This window comes from Daldinia caldariorum (genome assembly GCF_022478825.1).
Source record: "Daldinia caldariorum strain CBS 122874 unplaced genomic scaffold F4812scaffold_23, whole genome shotgun sequence".
NCBI classification, from domain to species: domain Eukaryota; kingdom Fungi; phylum Ascomycota; class Sordariomycetes; order Xylariales; family Hypoxylaceae; genus Daldinia; species Daldinia caldariorum.
In genome coordinates, this window is record NW_025953059.1 from 191379 (window position 1) to 206608 (window position 15230).

The window sequence follows — 15230 nt, forward strand, 5'->3', positions numbered from 1 at the left end:
TAGGTTCTTTTTTTCTTTTCCTCTGCGGTTCTCTGCCTAATTCGACAGTAGCCGACCACAAAGGTATCCAATACTCAATAAGACAGCTCTGTGTTGCTTATAGCCATATTCTCCTGTTTCCTCCATCATTGTAACAGACTCTAGTCTATCATGCCTTGATAAATAATGCTATCTGCTCGCCTCCCCTAACCATACTGCCAATACCCAGTGATGTAGTTTAACTTAATGATTCAATTACTTGTCGCACCTGATGTGCCTGCAGCGCCTGACCCGGAACTAATACCGCTCCCCTTTCCGAGCCTAATACCGCTGGTGGACTTGTCCTTGTACATATTAACAATCTTTTTTATTTGGCCTGGTCTTCTCGGCTTCGGATGCTTTAGCTTGATATCGTGGATTTGCCGCACCATAAACCCAGAGGCCGTCTTTTTACTCCAACTGCTTTCTTTCTTCTTGCCCTCGACGTCTTTACCCTCCCCCTTGTCTTGTTCATTTTCTACTCCCCCCTTGTGGCTCATTGTTTTATCTTTTTCTTTGCCCTTTCCCTTCGCCATCTCTCTATCCTTCCGTCTCTGCTCCCTTCGGAGCTCCTTTTCTTCCAATCGTCGACGTTTGCGTTCTGACGTTGTTGCCTTAGATGTGATACTCGATATGGCGTTGGAATCGCTACCAGACATAGGCGAAGATGGGGCTTGCGATACTTGTCCAAAGGATGACTTATCCCGTCGGCGAATAGCCTTAGAGAGCACGGTGCCATCGAACCCAAAGCTGTCAAACTCATCCGAGCAGCCGAGATCATCCGACATACGAGCTAGGAAAGGAAACGTCCTGCGCATTGATTGATAACTGGATGGCGATCGCCTATAACCTATATATGGAGGCTGGTTCTCGAACCTCTCGATTAACTCTTCATTGATATTAATGCGTGACCTAGTGTAAACCGAATCAGTTGATGAGTGAATTACTTCAGATGCGCGATATAGATGATAACCAAAGAGATTTGAACGGCGATGTCGAGGTCGACGAGATATCGAACTTGATCGGTCGTTATTAATATCATTCTCTTCCTGGCTTGCATCGGATTGTTCTCCATTGTTGCTGTTACTGTTGCCTCCGTCAATTGATCGAGTAATTGTATTTGATATTCTTCGCCAGAGTCCTGCCTTCTGTTTTCTGAATGGACGGCTACTGGTTTGAGGTTGAGCTCTTCCAGTGTCGGTTTTTCGTTTATTAGGAGAAATATTTGAGTCGACGCCGTAAGAACATGAAGTTGTAACAGTGTCTAAAGGGCCACTTCCTAAACTTTCAAATTTCTGGATGCGATTTCTTACAGGAGACTGTTGTTTAAATGATTGGCTTTCAATAGTATTTGTTTCCGCGTGCGCCTTTGATGTTATTAGCCGCGCGCCATCCTATGGCTCAGAGAAGTCACAGGCGAAGTCGTCAACATGTATCTCCATTGTTAGCTCGGGGACTTTGATCTTATTTGGCAGACCCGTCCGTGGAGCCAATGAGGTCGACGACGTGTTTGCGCCTTGTCTTGTAATCGGAGTTCTTTCTGTTTCGGCTGCTGGCTTATTTCTACCCCTATTTTGCCAAAAATATCTGAATGACTTTGGAGAAGACTCTCTAGGTGAACATCTTTCAAAAAACCTCCGCAGGTCAGATACCTTACCCGTGCATCTAGCCGCAGATGTCGGCTTTGACGTTGGTCTCGATACTGACTTTTGGACCTTACTGTGTTCTGACGCTTCTCCTTGATTTGCTATAGAGTGTTTACTTGTCATTATACCGTGAAAGCTAGCCTTTGAATTGTTAGCTAGGATCGAATGAATTTTACTTGTACGAGAAGACTTATTTTCTCGAATAGCTTGAGCATCGGAAACAGTTGTCATGTCGAGTTCAGTTAGTCCGTGTTCGACATTTGTGGCATCTTCGCCTTCAAGGGATACGGCTCCGTCAAGGTTACGGTTGTGTATCCGGCGAAGCCTAGTACTTTCTGGTTGTTCAGCCGCTATAGCATGCTCTGATAGCCTATTTTCAGATCTAGGTTTGGTAAGCTTTCGACTCAAAAGCGGCTGGATAGGTGTGCTGTCTTTCTCGTCCGGCGTTCTAATCGAGGAAACACCCCTTTTATTACCCGAGTTAGACGAATGGCTCGTTTCCTTGCTAACCTGAGCAGCACGATCTTGTGGTGTATCTGATGGCTTGAGCTTGTCTGACATCTGCTGTTCGCGTCCAGTCACCCGTGAGCTTTTCTCAAATGATTTGCGAAGATCCGCAACGCTCATCTGTGTCTTTTTGACTGAACTTCTTGAGGAAGCCGTAGGTCCATGTATCCCGCGTAATGGCTGTTTAGTTCTACTATAGCTCTCCTCGCCCCCTTTCTGTGAGTTTTTTGGGGGACTATCTGTGTGAACATTCTGCAATGTTGATTTTGCTAGGGAGTCTTTCTGAGGGGAACCAAAAATTGGAAGAGCCCGTGATGAAATAGCCGTTGAACTAAGTATTGCCTTCTGTGCCTCTGTCTGATTTAAGAATGAGCTTGACGACTTGGCGAGAGGAGAATGCTCTATTGATTTGATTTTTTCAGTACTTGGTTCTAGTAGCTGAAGTTTGTGGACGAATTTACCATTTCCATGCTCGAAAACTCTTCTTCGGTCTGCAACCAGTCTGGGATCCTATCCAGGTCCATTGCTTTTCCTAGGAGATGTATTACGAGATTCGGAATATTGATTGGCATCATTCGGCTCTCTCGCAGGTAAAACTTCTTTTTCTAAAGGTCGTTCCTTTACCTTTATCAATATGCCTTCTTTAACTGCCCCTCGGCAGCCAGAGCCTGTGTCGATGATGTCTTCTGTGGATGGTTTCTTAGGAATCGTTTCGATTGGGAATTTGGAGCTGTCACTCCGGAGGGGCGGGGAGTCAACTCGTCTTGGAGGAACGTTCAAAGAGTTTGTAGTGGTCCAATATTTATCCGAAGCAATAGATTGTAGAGATTCGCTTGCTCGGCTATGTCTCAAAGGCCTTTGAATCCGGGAGGTGGTTGTAGGTTTAGAGATGGAAGACAAGTCGGCCTCGGCATTATTAACTGCGTCGAGGATCTCGAATTTTGACACAAGAGATCCTAATTTAGGGGCTGGAGCTCGGCGTTGTGATAAAGTCCTGGCTATGGCCGTTCGGGGTGGAGGACTAGGACTTTTCCGACGGGCAGTAGGTGCTGAGTTATCGTCTCCTATCATAGACATGTGTTCTTCCTTTAGGGAGTTCGTTCCGTCAAGATCCGGATCAGTTCTGCGTCGAGGGAGGCGTAGAGGCGCAGGCTGAAGTTCAAGAGTCAAGTCATCAGGATCTTGAAAGGAAACAGGTGAGGAGCTCCTCGTAGAGCCCGATATAGTGGAAGCCATGGACAGGCGGTTTAATACAGAATATAATATGTGCCCAAGAAGACCAAGTCTTAGAACATCATACCTATTTGAGCAGAGCTACCAAGCCTTGGGGATATCTAAGGCTGGTCTGGGTAAGAGAGTAAGAGACATAAAGAATGGAATTACTAATTGTAAGGTTGAAAAGGTGGAAAGTCTAAGAGGGGAAGCCCCTAGGTTTGATTATTATTCTACACTGAGACAGACTAGCTGCTAGCGATGGAGGTTGTAGTTTCTCAAATCTCAAACATGAGAAGTTCTACGAGGAAGTCACGCATTGCGTGCAGTCAGTGCTTTATGTACCTAATGAGCAACATCATTGATGGAATTCACAGTTAGGTAAGAGCTACAAATATAAATCGATTCTAGGTACATTCCGGATACTTATAGATATGTACAGTACCTTATCCTGCATAATGTAACTTGATCACAGATCAGGGGCTACGAGCGTTTCGTAGAAGACATTTATAATAGATATCGTAATATTACCAAGTAAAAAGTGCTTAATTATTTATACACAAAACTTCATATTTGAATAAACTTCAATTAAGTTGAATTTATATACTCCGATACCATAAATCACCATTTAGGTAGGTACTCCACCGACGGCAAAATAGGAGATTCCTAACACTTTAAAATATCTTCAGCGTAATACACCCAATCCTCCATATACGCTATTCAGCCGCTAACCCATCTACCGACATCAGCTTTCCTGCATGCGAGTCCGCAGCCGCGGATAAAATGTTACTCGGCGCTATGCTGTGCATCTTCCCCGCAGGAGCGTCGGGGTCTTGTCTACGTCAGCTGGTTAGTCGAATATAGCTGTGAGGTTGTATAGTTGGTTGTATAGCGATAATCGTAACCTCAAGTTGAACCAGTTCAAAGTAGCTCAGCGATCGTGAAGTTACAGAGCCAAGTGAAAAATGGCAGATGAAACTTACACTATACAGAAAGAAGCTTCGCGCATTCTACATTCGGTACTTCTCACGGATCCGCGTCTTCAGATCCCCAAATCCGTCCAAGATGCAGCAAAGCGCACCTCCTTTGACGCGTCCGCGCTCTCAACACCCTTCCTGCCCGCCCCCATAAAGTGTACCGAGTCAAGCTCGGCGCTGTGGGCTTTACTAGCAACTTTCGGAAACACCGTGGCAGCTGAGCGATATGGTCTCACCGACCAGCGCGTCGTCGTGAATAGCGATGCCGCATCCGCTTTCCTCTTCTCGTTCTGGCTTCTGCGGGTCGGCGGGAAGCCGGTCTCTGATCCTGAGCTAGCCACAAGATACTCTATCTATGACACCACGCAGCAGTTCACTTTTTGGAGGCGACTTGTCACCAACGTCTACCCGACGCGGGATGGTCGCTGGTTCCATCTACACGGGGGACTGGATTCCGACCGGAGTTTGCGAATGCTGGGGTTACCGACGCACCGGGACGTGGCGGATGAGATGGAGGCCATCAAAGGGCTCTCGGACACGGTACAGCAGTTTGATGCGGACTGGCTGGATATCGAGGCGAATGAGTATTGGAGGCAGGCAGGTGGGATCTGCTTCACCCCCGAAGAGTATCGCGAGACCGAGCAAGGAAAAGCTATAGCGGATGATGGGCTGTATATACTTGAAGAGTTTCCTGACAAAAGACTACCCCCGGTACCGTGGCCCAAGGTCGATACTGAGACATATAGGCCCCTGGAGGGGATTAAGATTGTAGATCTTACACGAGCGATTGCAGGTCCAACGATGGCAAAACTGGCGGCGCTATTCGGGGCCACTGTAGTCAGGGTATCAAATACGAAGCTGCCAGATCTAGGTATCGTGCTATTCGAGAGCAACCTCGGAAAGCGGGATACTCACCTCGACCTGAAGACTGAAGAGGGACGAGATGCACTCCGACATTTAATAGAAGACGCGGATGTTGTGCTTGACGGCTACCGGCCAGGCGCCTTGGAAAAACTCGGATTTGGACCGACGTACGTACATGAAATAGCCAAGAGGCGAGGAAAAGGCATCGTCTATGCGCGTGAAAACTGCTATGGCTGGAAAGGGCCGTGGAAGCATCGCAGCGGATGGCAGCAGATCAGCGACGCCGTGACGGGAGTCGCGTGGCTATTCGCTCGGATGTGGGATGTCGACGAGCCGGTCATGCCATTCTTACCCAACTCCGACTTCCAGACCGGCATAGTAGGTTGCATCGGTATCATAAATGCTTTAGACCAGCGAGCAAAAAAAGGGAGCAACTATCTCGTGTCCATGTCGCTAAACCAGCTTAATAGCTTTATAATATCCTTGGGGACCCAGAGCCCAGAAGTGCAACAGTTGTTGCGCAATATGTGGCCAGATTTAAAGTCACGACATTATGATGATTTGCACAGGCAAGCAAGAGTGGTAAGTCCTCACGCTTGGGAAATTTAAGCTCGTTGTCGACTGACATGCTAATATTCAATAAGCTGATACGCGGTTTGCCGGATAAGGCGCCGCAATTATTGGATCCAAGGTATTATGTGTCCCTCAAGGCTGACCTTGGAAAGCCTGACGAGGAGATGGTATTCGTTGGGCCTGCAGCTACATACGAGACGACTAGGCTGAGATACGATCTAGGGAGCTGTTTGAGAGGGGCACATGAAGCCAAGTGGCCAAGAGAATGATAGCATAGATCCAGCGGATGTGGTTTGCATTATCAGTAGTATATATAATTAGAGCAATTCGGGTATAAACTCATTACCGAAGTAATTAAACAAGCGAATATGCATGTAGTATACGCTGAAATATAATAGCTCTGATATATATCTTGGGCCGCGTACCGCTCCTCAGAGTGGAGGTTTCAGTCCGTGACCTACTTCGTTGAAGCCACCCCATGGTGAGCCTTCGTAATCACTCTCTCCTTCATTTTCGTCCCCGTCAGTCTCTGCCGCTTGGTGTTGGCTATATACCTCACCGTATTCCTCGGCTTCCATCTCATCTAATGATTCATCCATCGAAGGAGGAGCCGCTAAACCCGAATAGGAACCGCCAGGATGGGAAGGAGTCTGGGAGACGGATGGAAGACCAGTAGGTCTGTTGGACATTTTCAGCCGTTTTTGACCTTCAAACACGCGGTCCATAGGCAGGGATTGGGTATCTTCAGCCTCAATCGTCATGATGGCTGCCTGCCATTGCATTACTTCAGCCTTCATCCGCCGTCGAGACCGGGGTGACCACGAACGAACTTGACGAAGCTTGTCGCTGAACGCATCTGCAGTGATACTTTGCGCGCTGGGCTTACGAATCATGTGCCCGTGATCCGGCTTGAGGCTTGGCGTATAATGAGGAGTGCCATTAGAGGTAGACTTGGGTCTCCGACCAGGGGTTTTCATAGTAGTGGGATTCTTTAGTTTTAGTGATGATCTAGCCATGCGGCTCTTGGCGACCAATTCCTCATCATCAATGGGGAGATTTGTACACTTTCTATGCTGGTTCTGGTAGGTGCAGTTTGCGCACGCATGCTTCAGGCTGCTTAATGCTAAGACAGACGGGGGTGCCACGATACAGCGGGCGTAGGGGCCATTTTTTAACCGGCAGTTACGACACGGGTTTGGGTTAACTTGACCCGATAAGTAGATCATCAAGGAGCTGTAGTCAATAGCTGTTCTCGGTCTGAATCCGCCTTGCTGTCTATAGGCATTCCATTCGACTTCACGCAAGGCCGGCTGCTCTGCCAAAGCCTGGGCCAGCGGGTGAATTGGGGGTGAGACACTCTTCAGCTCATCCGGTAGGACTTCTAATGCGCTTTCCCAGGCGGTTACGCTGTTACGGATTACCGAATTATTCGTTGCCGGACCACCATTTCCATCTGGGCGGTGGGGGTCAGCTTTCGGTGGGCCATCGCCTTTGGAAGAACGGTAAGTAATAGTTACGCGTATAGGCGGGTAGATAGAATACTTACTGCTGTCAGACTGAGCTTGTTCGGGTGAATTCGAGTGGCGAGAATACCATGTAGCGGCAGCAGCGTTAACGATGGAGCGAAAATCAGGATCTACTTGATTATCCGCCATGGTGGAGGGGAGTGAGCATTCGAAAGCACCAAGTTAATGGAGATGCGATGTTGACAAGCACCTATGTAGGTAATTTAAGATAGAGATGGGATGAGTGGGAGGGTAACGAAGCAGGTCAACAGGTAACAACCGATTTGTTATAAACAAAACGAAAATAATCCCGAGTCCCTCGAAATAGCACACTTAATAGGTACCTTTATAAAGGCAAAGGTGTTAGGTCGAAAGTCAAACCCTACGCAACTGGATTTCGAATAAATATAGTGAAGTTGATGGATTGTGTAATGAGATGCCAAGGTGTGAAGAGTTGAATCCGTAGCTAAATAGATTGGAAGTTACAGCGTACCTGAAGCCCCACACTGAGCTTGATGTAAGGTAAGGTTGTGTTGTACATGAATTGTACAATACCTGTTAGTACATTGAGGCACCTAATGTTTTTAGGCCTTGGGGGCAAGTTACAGGGGTTTACCTACCGCGTTTACCCCACAGAATCGTCCTTCTGCCTAACCTAACATAAGGTCATTACTATAAGTCATGCTTGAAGCAATATAAACATTATATCTGGAACTACCTAAACTGAATGGAAATCATGTTTGTACCACATACTAGGTTAGGTATACATATGCGCCCTACATACATATATTTATTTACATGTATGTACCTAATCTAATATTTTAAAGAAATGGATTTTATATTCCTTTAATTACCAATAATGAGGGGCTCTCTATATCCAAAAAAAAAAAAAAAAAAACACCCCAAATTGTTCTCTTTCAGGTTTACATCTCAAACTCACGAGGATGAAGCTGCTGCTGCTCTCTTCTCGATCTCGACCAGCTGCGGTGCCAAATCCTTGATGCACTCCTCAGCCGATCTATACTTTATGCCCAGCACCTGTTCGGTTTCCGGAGCAATCGCGCCGTAGAAACCTTCCGGCTTCTGCGTCTTCTCGGGCTCGCCGATGGGTATCACGTCTCGCTTCTCCGGTAGCGCCGCGCGCAGGTGGTTGGCCATTTCCTGCTGACTCAGGTCGCCTGCGACGACAAACCATCGCTTGTTAGCAGCCTCGGGTTTGGTGGCAGCTACGACGTGAGCTCGCGCGAGGTCGCGCACGTCAACCCATAGATATAAGAATGTCGGTGGGATGGGATCCGTCGACTTCAATCCCGGCCGTAGCAAAGTCTGGTAGATTATACTTGTGCTCGTGTTTAGATCTTCTGGTTTCGCGATCTGCGACGGGTCGAAGAGCGGCCCGTAGACTCCCGGCGGATTCAGCGTCACCAGCTCAAAGTTACCTTTGCCCTCTTTTACAAAATCCCACGCTGCCTTCTCCGCGAGTGCCTTACTAGCCGCGTAAGATATGTTCGAGTTGTCCGTTGCCAGTGCTTGTTCGTAGGTCGTAGGATTCCAGTCGTCCCTTGTATAGATCCTTGGAGGGTTTGAGATAGGATTTGCACTAAAATCTACCAAAGCAGCGAATGACGATGTGATGGCGACGCGCTTCACGCTTGGTGCCACGCGAGCTATGCCTGACAGAATTTCTGTCGTACCTTTGATGGCCGGATCCAAAAATACGCTACCCTCCACGGGCCGGAGGAAAAAAGGCGAAGCCGTATGAATGACAATGTCGAACGGAGGGTCAGATACCAAGACTTTATCGAAGGCACCAGGTGCAGTGATATCAGGGACGACGCCGAAGTCCAGTTGTGGCGTATCCACGTATTTGCTAAAACTCTTCTTGAGGACGTCGACCTTGGACTGTGAACGAACGACGGCGCGTACCGAGAACTCCGCTTCGAGAAGTTGCGATAGAATATGCTGCGCAATAAAGCCGTTTGCTCCGGTGAGGAGAACTCGATGCGATGCTGCCATTATGGTACTTTAATACTAGGTAAGCAAAAGAAAAAACATGTTACTGTTTGAAATCTTAGAAATATTCACACAAAGTATCGTGAGAGATGTGAGTCAAAGAGTCAAGGAGTCAAGGAGAAGTATATCGAAGTGCTTCGGTAATATGGAAGCTTCCAAGTGGCATATTCGATGGACTATTTATACTCGAATATATTCAGCCGGGCTATACTAAATCTAGATTAATAAGTAATAACACTATGAATTCTATAAGAGGGCTAAGCTATTCTAGATGACCCCCCTAACTCGGTAGTTGGTTGATCCTAGATAAATAAACACCTCGGCATGATTTATAGGTCCGTTTTTACCGGTAGGCCATATCCGCGATCCCGTCGTTACCTACTGTGGGGGTCTTCCACCTGTCAAATGTCGGAGCTTCAGTTGCACCGTCCACGGCACCGCAGAAGATGCCCTACGCTGCACACTTCCAATGTTCCAATAGCGTTACTTTAGTAAGCCTTCAGTAAATCACCTTATTCCCGTACGCTAAGTTACGCAATAGGTTGCTCAGTAATCGACAAGAGAGTGTATCTACCATGCCGGCAGGGTTTACTGATAAAACGTCATATGGAATCGTCGAGTCTCATATCAGGTTGTATACGTCGGGCCAATTATCTAGTAACATTACCCGCGAATATTGGTCCAATCACTTCCCCTTTTAGCTTAGAGAGTGCTCGCGCTGAGCTGAGATCGAGTGTCTCGAGGTGTTATCACCGACAAGCAGCCACGGATTTCCATTTTCCCAAGTATGTAAATCTGATAGATGTTCCGCATTAGTTCAAGAACTACTATAGGATACCTGTTATTTTAAGCTTGAACTAGTAAGGTAGTGATGATGTTTGAATATACCGCAGGTAGTGACATCAACAATAACTGCAGTCCGTTTAAGTACCTAGTTGCTGACGCAATTGTGCCCGACTTTAGGAGGGATGTTGTGTCGGATTAGCTAACCTAAGGATTACTTGGATAGGAAATGTTTTGGCCAGTACATTGGTGCAGGATATTCCTAAAGTCGGGCTCTTGTGTTCCACCACACGGGGGGGCCCTCGGTTTAATACGAGTAGCTTAAGACTTTCGAGTATAATACAACTACTTTCGGTATATATTGTCTATATTATATCTCGTAGATAATTCCATGGGACTCAAACCACCAAGGATCCGGGCTAAACTACGGCTTTACAGTCACAGACTAAACCCTCGACGAACCAATGGATCGGTCCTATTTCCACTCTCTCCTACCCGACACCCAGCGAACTCGGCTGAAAGTCTTGACGAATGTGCAACCGACGTAGCAAGCAGCACCCTATACGAGACTATTTACACACTAGGACCCTGTCGGCATGTCTACATCCTTAGCTGGTGGTTGGACTGGAAAAACCTCGGGGGTCACCCCCCTTTATGCATTTGCGCTACTGGGAAATCTTCGGGCGGGAGGCTGGGTTTCGCGGCCCGTATCCCGGCGTCGATCTACACCATATCAATGGCACGAGCTTCACCATCTGGCTTGGTTTGCTTGCCTGTTCACCCGATTATGTTCCGGTGTCGAGGGTCACAATTCATACGCTCGGGCGTGCGTTTTCGTGTGGCTGTCCAGGGAAAATGCTGGAGGATCAGACGATGGGACGGTAGAGGAAGAGCCGATCTTACATGACCCCACGAAGTACGCCGCCAAGCTGCTACTTCCTGGGATCGCGTATATTGCGTGGATAACGTCTGTCGTATATCGCTCCTTGTCAGGTGCTGAACCTTGCCCGGGGTAGGTCAATAATGTGCGAAGGCGGCGGTGGGCTTAGTCTTGAGCTCTACCAACGGTAGTTATAAGTAAGAAGCTTGTTCCTCCAGCAGCTAAAAATCTGAGATCATTCTTATTTATCCTTTTCTCTTAACTTCCATGGTAGTAGGAAGCTACTGTGATTCTCACCAATTTTCCTCTCTTTAATTAGACCAAAGATGGCGGACATCGATGTAGAGAAAGTCCTCAAGAAGCTCTCCATGAGCGACAAGGTTGACCTCCTAGCGGGCATCGACTTTTGGCACACGAAAGGCCTGCCAGAACATGGTATTCCGTCTTTGCGTTTAAGCGATGGACCTAATGGTGTTCGTGGCACTAAATTTTTCAACGGGATCAAAGCTGCTTGCTTTCCATGCGGAACTGCATTAGGTGCTACTTTCAACCTTGGCCTTCTAGAAGAAGCGGGAAAGAAGATGGGAGAGGAGGCTAAGGTTAAGGGAGCACATGCCATCTTGGGACCTACTATAAACATGCAGCGAGGTCCTTTAGGCGGCCGAGGATTCGAGTCTCTCGGCGAAGACCCGTTCCTAGCTGGGCTAGGTGCCGCTGCGCTGGTCAGGGGCATCCAGTCAACTGGGATCCAAGCTACTATTAAACACTTCGTTTGTAACGACCACGAACACAAACGGAACGCCGTCCAGGCAATTGTGACAGAACGAGCATTGCGCGAAATTTACGCATTGCCTTTTCAACTAGTCGTTCGGGACTCCAACCCGGCCTCTTTTATGACTGGCTATAATGGAGTTAACGGGACGTATTGTAGCGAGAATTCCAAACTTCTGGACCAAATAATACGCGGCGAGTGGGGATGGGGTGGGATGGTTATGAGTGACTGGTATGGCACGTACAGTACTACAGAGGCAGTGTTGGCAGGCCTTGATCTTGAGATGCCTGGCCCGCCGCGATTCAGAGGCGAGCCATTGAAGTTTAATGTCTCTACCGGCAAAATTCGCACCCATATCCTGGATCAGCGGGTGAAAGCTATGTTGGAATTTATCAAAAAGTGCGCTGCCAGCGGCGTGAAAGAAAACGCCCCTGAAGGCACGGCTGATACGCCCGAAACAGCTGAGCTTCTCCGAAGGATAGGGAACGAGGGAATCGTCTTATTAAAGAATGAGAAAAGTGTGCTTCCCCTTAGAAAGGATAAGAAGGTATGATTTTCTTCGACTTAGCTTAAACTTTGGTCCTCCAACGGCTAACCACCTTGTATTGACAGACTGTAATCATTGGACCGAATGCCAAGGTTGCAACATACCACGGAGGAGGATCCGCATCTTTGGCTGCGTATTATGCTGTGACGCCATTCGACGCTATCAGTAATAAGCTTCTCTCAAAGCCTGATTATACTATCGGCCAGTATTCGCACAAATTGTTACCACTTCTCGGTTACTCGACCAAATCAACCGAGGGCGCCCAAGGCATGACTATGAAGGTTTACACGGAAGGTCACGATGTTCTAGACAGACAACCGGTTGACCAACTAGAGCTTCTCAAGACGGAGATGCTACTGATCGATTACAAAAACCCGCACGTGAAGAGCCCTCTCTGGTACGCAACGCTCGAAGGATCTCTAGTCGCTGAAGAAGACGCCACCTGGGAGTTCGGTCTTGTCGTTTCCGGATCAGCAAATCTTTACGTCAATGACGAGCTTATCGTTGACAATACGACGGAGCAGAAACTAGGCGATGCATTCTTCGGCAGTGCCACCGTCGAAGTGAAAGGGTTCTACAAGCTGGAGAAGGGAAAGACTTACAACTTCAAGGTCACGTTCGGATCAAGCCCGACGTCTAAGCTGGGAGGCGATGTTGTCCTTCTCAACGGCGGCGCGCTCAGGGTTGGCGGATGCAAGGTTATCGACCCTAAAGCCGAGATAGCTCACGCTGTTGAATTAGCTCGAAGTGCGGATCAAGTCATCGTGTGCACGGGGCTTAACGCCGAATGGGAAACCGAGGGCAATGACCGTCCTGATATGAGCCTCCCTCCTGGCCTAGATGATTTGATTGCTGCCGTCGCAAAAGCCAACCCCAACACCGCGGTAGTTATGCAATCCGGCACCCCAGTAGAGATGCCTTGGATCGATGAGGTGAATGCTCTTATTCAGGCTTGGTATGGCGGTAATGAGACGGGAAATACAATTGCCGATATACTCTTCGGCGATGTAAATCCCTCCGGAAAGCTTAGTCTCAGCTTCCCAGTTCGCGTCCAGGATAATCCAGCGTATTTGAATTACCGAACCGAAGGCGGTCGAGTAATCTACGGCGAGGATATCTACGTGGGCTACCGGTATTACGAATTTGTCGACCGCGAGGTCTTATTTCCTTTCGGACACGGCCTAAGCTATACAACCTTTGCGTTTTCAGACTTATCGCTCAGTGAGAAAAACGGAGAATTGACCGTGTCGGTTGCTGTTAAGAATACAGGCAGCGTAAAGGGCGCCGAAGTTGCACAGGTATACGTTGCGCCTAAGCAGAAGGCCAAGGTGAACCGACCAGTTAAAGAGCTCAAGGGTTTCGGCAAGGTAGAATTGGCGGCGGGTGAAACCAAGACGATCTCGGTCAAGGTTGCGAAGAAGTACGCAGCTGGCTATTGGGATGAGGAGCGCGATCAATGGTGCGTTGAAGAGGGCGAGTACGAGGTTATCGTTAGCGACAGCAGCGAGATAAGGGAGAGCAAAGTGGTGAAGAGTTCGTTTAAGGTGGCTGAGACTTTCTGGTGGTCCGGGCTGTGAACACGATGAGAAATTATGTAGCGTAGAAGAGTGAACCAATCTTTTCTTGATTAGAGAGGAACTTCGAGTGGATAGAATAGAACCACTGGAGAATCTTGAATTGTGTACCTAGTAAATTATGCCGATATTATGCAGGTTACCTAGAGGCTACCTGAAGTACCACGTTTAAAAGTACTCAGGTACTTTTTGGACCCTGAATAAAGGTACATGTACCAGGTAGGTAACCTCCCCGCAGTGGATTCGATTTGAGAAATTAAAACGCGGGGCAGCTTTTCAAAGACGCGACGCGTTTTCGAAACATCCTGTCATACAGCTGCAATGTTCGATACTATTCGAATAATCCGCCCCATAAGAAAAATGCGTCGAATATCTTAGCTCTCTCTACCCTCCAGCGTAACCACCGAATCACGATAACCCACCAAACACCACCTTCACCACCACCATGGCGCCCCCCACCATCCTCGCCCATAAATCTTCCTTTCTCACCGCCCAGACTCTACATCTATCCCAATCCCTCGCGCCGAGCAGTACCTGGCGCGCGTCGAACCAGCGCATCCCCGACGGCGGCGGCCTAAGCGACCGCGTCGTAGACGAAGCGCTATACCGCGCGAACCACAGACTGCAGCAGCATGTGCGTCGGGTATATGCGCCCCAGGCAAGCCGGCACGTCGCGGAGCAGATCGAGACGCTGTATCTAGAAGCTGCGGAGAGGGCTGTGCGCGGCGAAGGAGGAAGAGGGGACGACGATGACGACGGGGCGGATATAGGGACGGGGGGGATCGGAGGTGGGGGGCCAAAGTTTTTGATGGTCGGCGCGGACTTCGGTATGCTTCTCCATCATAAAGCTCTATATAGGAGGTAGCTAACGCTCTTCCCACGCAGCATCCGACGAAGTCATCGCCACCCTCCCCAGCACGTGGGACCAATACTCGCCCTCCCAATCCGACGCCCACCCAGCCGAAGCCATACGGTACGCCGACCTCGCCACATCCCTCTCCCTACTCTCCTCGCGGCGGAAGGAAACGCGCGCGCGCCTAGATCGTCTCCGTCGAATGCGCAATCTCCTAGCCCCATTCTCCTCTTCCCCCTCTCATCCCGCCGACGCGGCCGAGTCCGCAGTTGAAAAAGTCCAGCCGAACCTAGTCACCCGAGACGGCGAGATGGAAAAGGAACTCGAGCGCATGCGCGTGCTGCTTGTCCGCGTCGCCGCCCGCGTCGCCCAGCTGCCCGATCTGGAGCCGGGGGAGGAGGACGACGCCGTGATGGAGGACTTAGAGGTTATGGAGCGGCGAAAAGTTGAGAGGTTGCTTGACGGGTTCTGATGCGATAAACTAACCTACGGGGTTGTCGCGTAGT

The 15230-nt window shown here is 48.8% G+C and overlaps 7 protein-coding genes across 7 annotated transcripts; 4 read left to right on the forward strand and 3 right to left on the reverse strand.

Moving 5' to 3' along the window:
• The first annotated feature begins 3 nt into the window (after positions 1-3).
• Positions 4-1287, forward strand: F4812DRAFT_444867 (uncharacterized protein). The gene has a single exon (XM_047935541.1). The coding sequence runs from the start codon at positions 226-228 to the stop codon at positions 841-843; it is 618 nt and encodes a 205-aa protein (XP_047786215.1). The 5' UTR covers positions 4-225; the 3' UTR covers positions 844-1287.
• On the reverse strand, positions 1285-2434 carry F4812DRAFT_444868 (uncharacterized protein). The gene has a single exon (XM_047935542.1). The coding sequence runs from the start codon at positions 2289-2291 to the stop codon at positions 1413-1415; it is 879 nt and encodes a 292-aa protein (XP_047786216.1). The 5' UTR covers positions 2292-2434; the 3' UTR covers positions 1285-1412.
• Positions 2435-4348: 1914 nt separating this feature from the next.
• On the forward strand, positions 4349-6031 carry F4812DRAFT_463229 (CoA-transferase family III; the record flags this gene model as incomplete). The annotated part of the gene is made up of 3 exons (XM_047938176.1): positions 4349-5806; positions 5869-5964; positions 6020-6031. The coding sequence occupies 3 exons, from the start codon at positions 4349-4351 to the stop codon at positions 6029-6031; spliced, it is 1566 nt and encodes a 521-aa protein (XP_047786217.1).
• On the reverse strand, positions 6031-7754 carry F4812DRAFT_226278 (uncharacterized protein). Its single transcript, XM_047930484.1, has 2 exons — positions 7344-7754; positions 6031-7286 (listed from the first exon to the last, which is right to left on the reverse strand). Exons 1-2 carry the CDS (start codon positions 7450-7452, stop codon positions 6229-6231), a joined length of 1167 nt encoding a protein of 388 aa, XP_047786218.1. The 5' UTR covers positions 7453-7754; the 3' UTR covers positions 6031-6228.
• Positions 7755-8181: 427 nt separating this feature from the next.
• On the reverse strand, positions 8182-9556 carry F4812DRAFT_444875 (putative NADPH-dependent methylglyoxal reductase GRE2). The gene has a single exon (XM_047935543.1). The coding sequence runs from the start codon at positions 9316-9318 to the stop codon at positions 8239-8241; it is 1080 nt and encodes a 359-aa protein (XP_047786219.1). The 5' UTR covers positions 9319-9556; the 3' UTR covers positions 8182-8238.
• Positions 9557-11155: 1599 nt separating this feature from the next.
• F4812DRAFT_226335 (glycoside hydrolase family 3 protein) lies at positions 11156-14069 on the forward strand. Its single transcript, XM_047930485.1, has 2 exons — positions 11156-12297; positions 12363-14069. The coding sequence occupies exons 1-2, from the start codon at positions 11305-11307 to the stop codon at positions 13872-13874; spliced, it is 2505 nt and encodes an 834-aa protein (XP_047786220.1). The 5' UTR covers positions 11156-11304; the 3' UTR covers positions 13875-14069.
• A 247-nt stretch (positions 14070-14316) lies between these two features.
• F4812DRAFT_463234 (kinetochore Sim4 complex subunit Fta4) lies at positions 14317-15196 on the forward strand (the record flags this gene model as incomplete). The annotated part of the gene is made up of 2 exons (XM_047938177.1): positions 14317-14698; positions 14757-15196. The coding sequence occupies 2 exons, from the start codon at positions 14317-14319 to the stop codon at positions 15194-15196; spliced, it is 822 nt and encodes a 273-aa protein (XP_047786221.1).
• Positions 15197-15230: the final 34 nt, after the last annotated feature.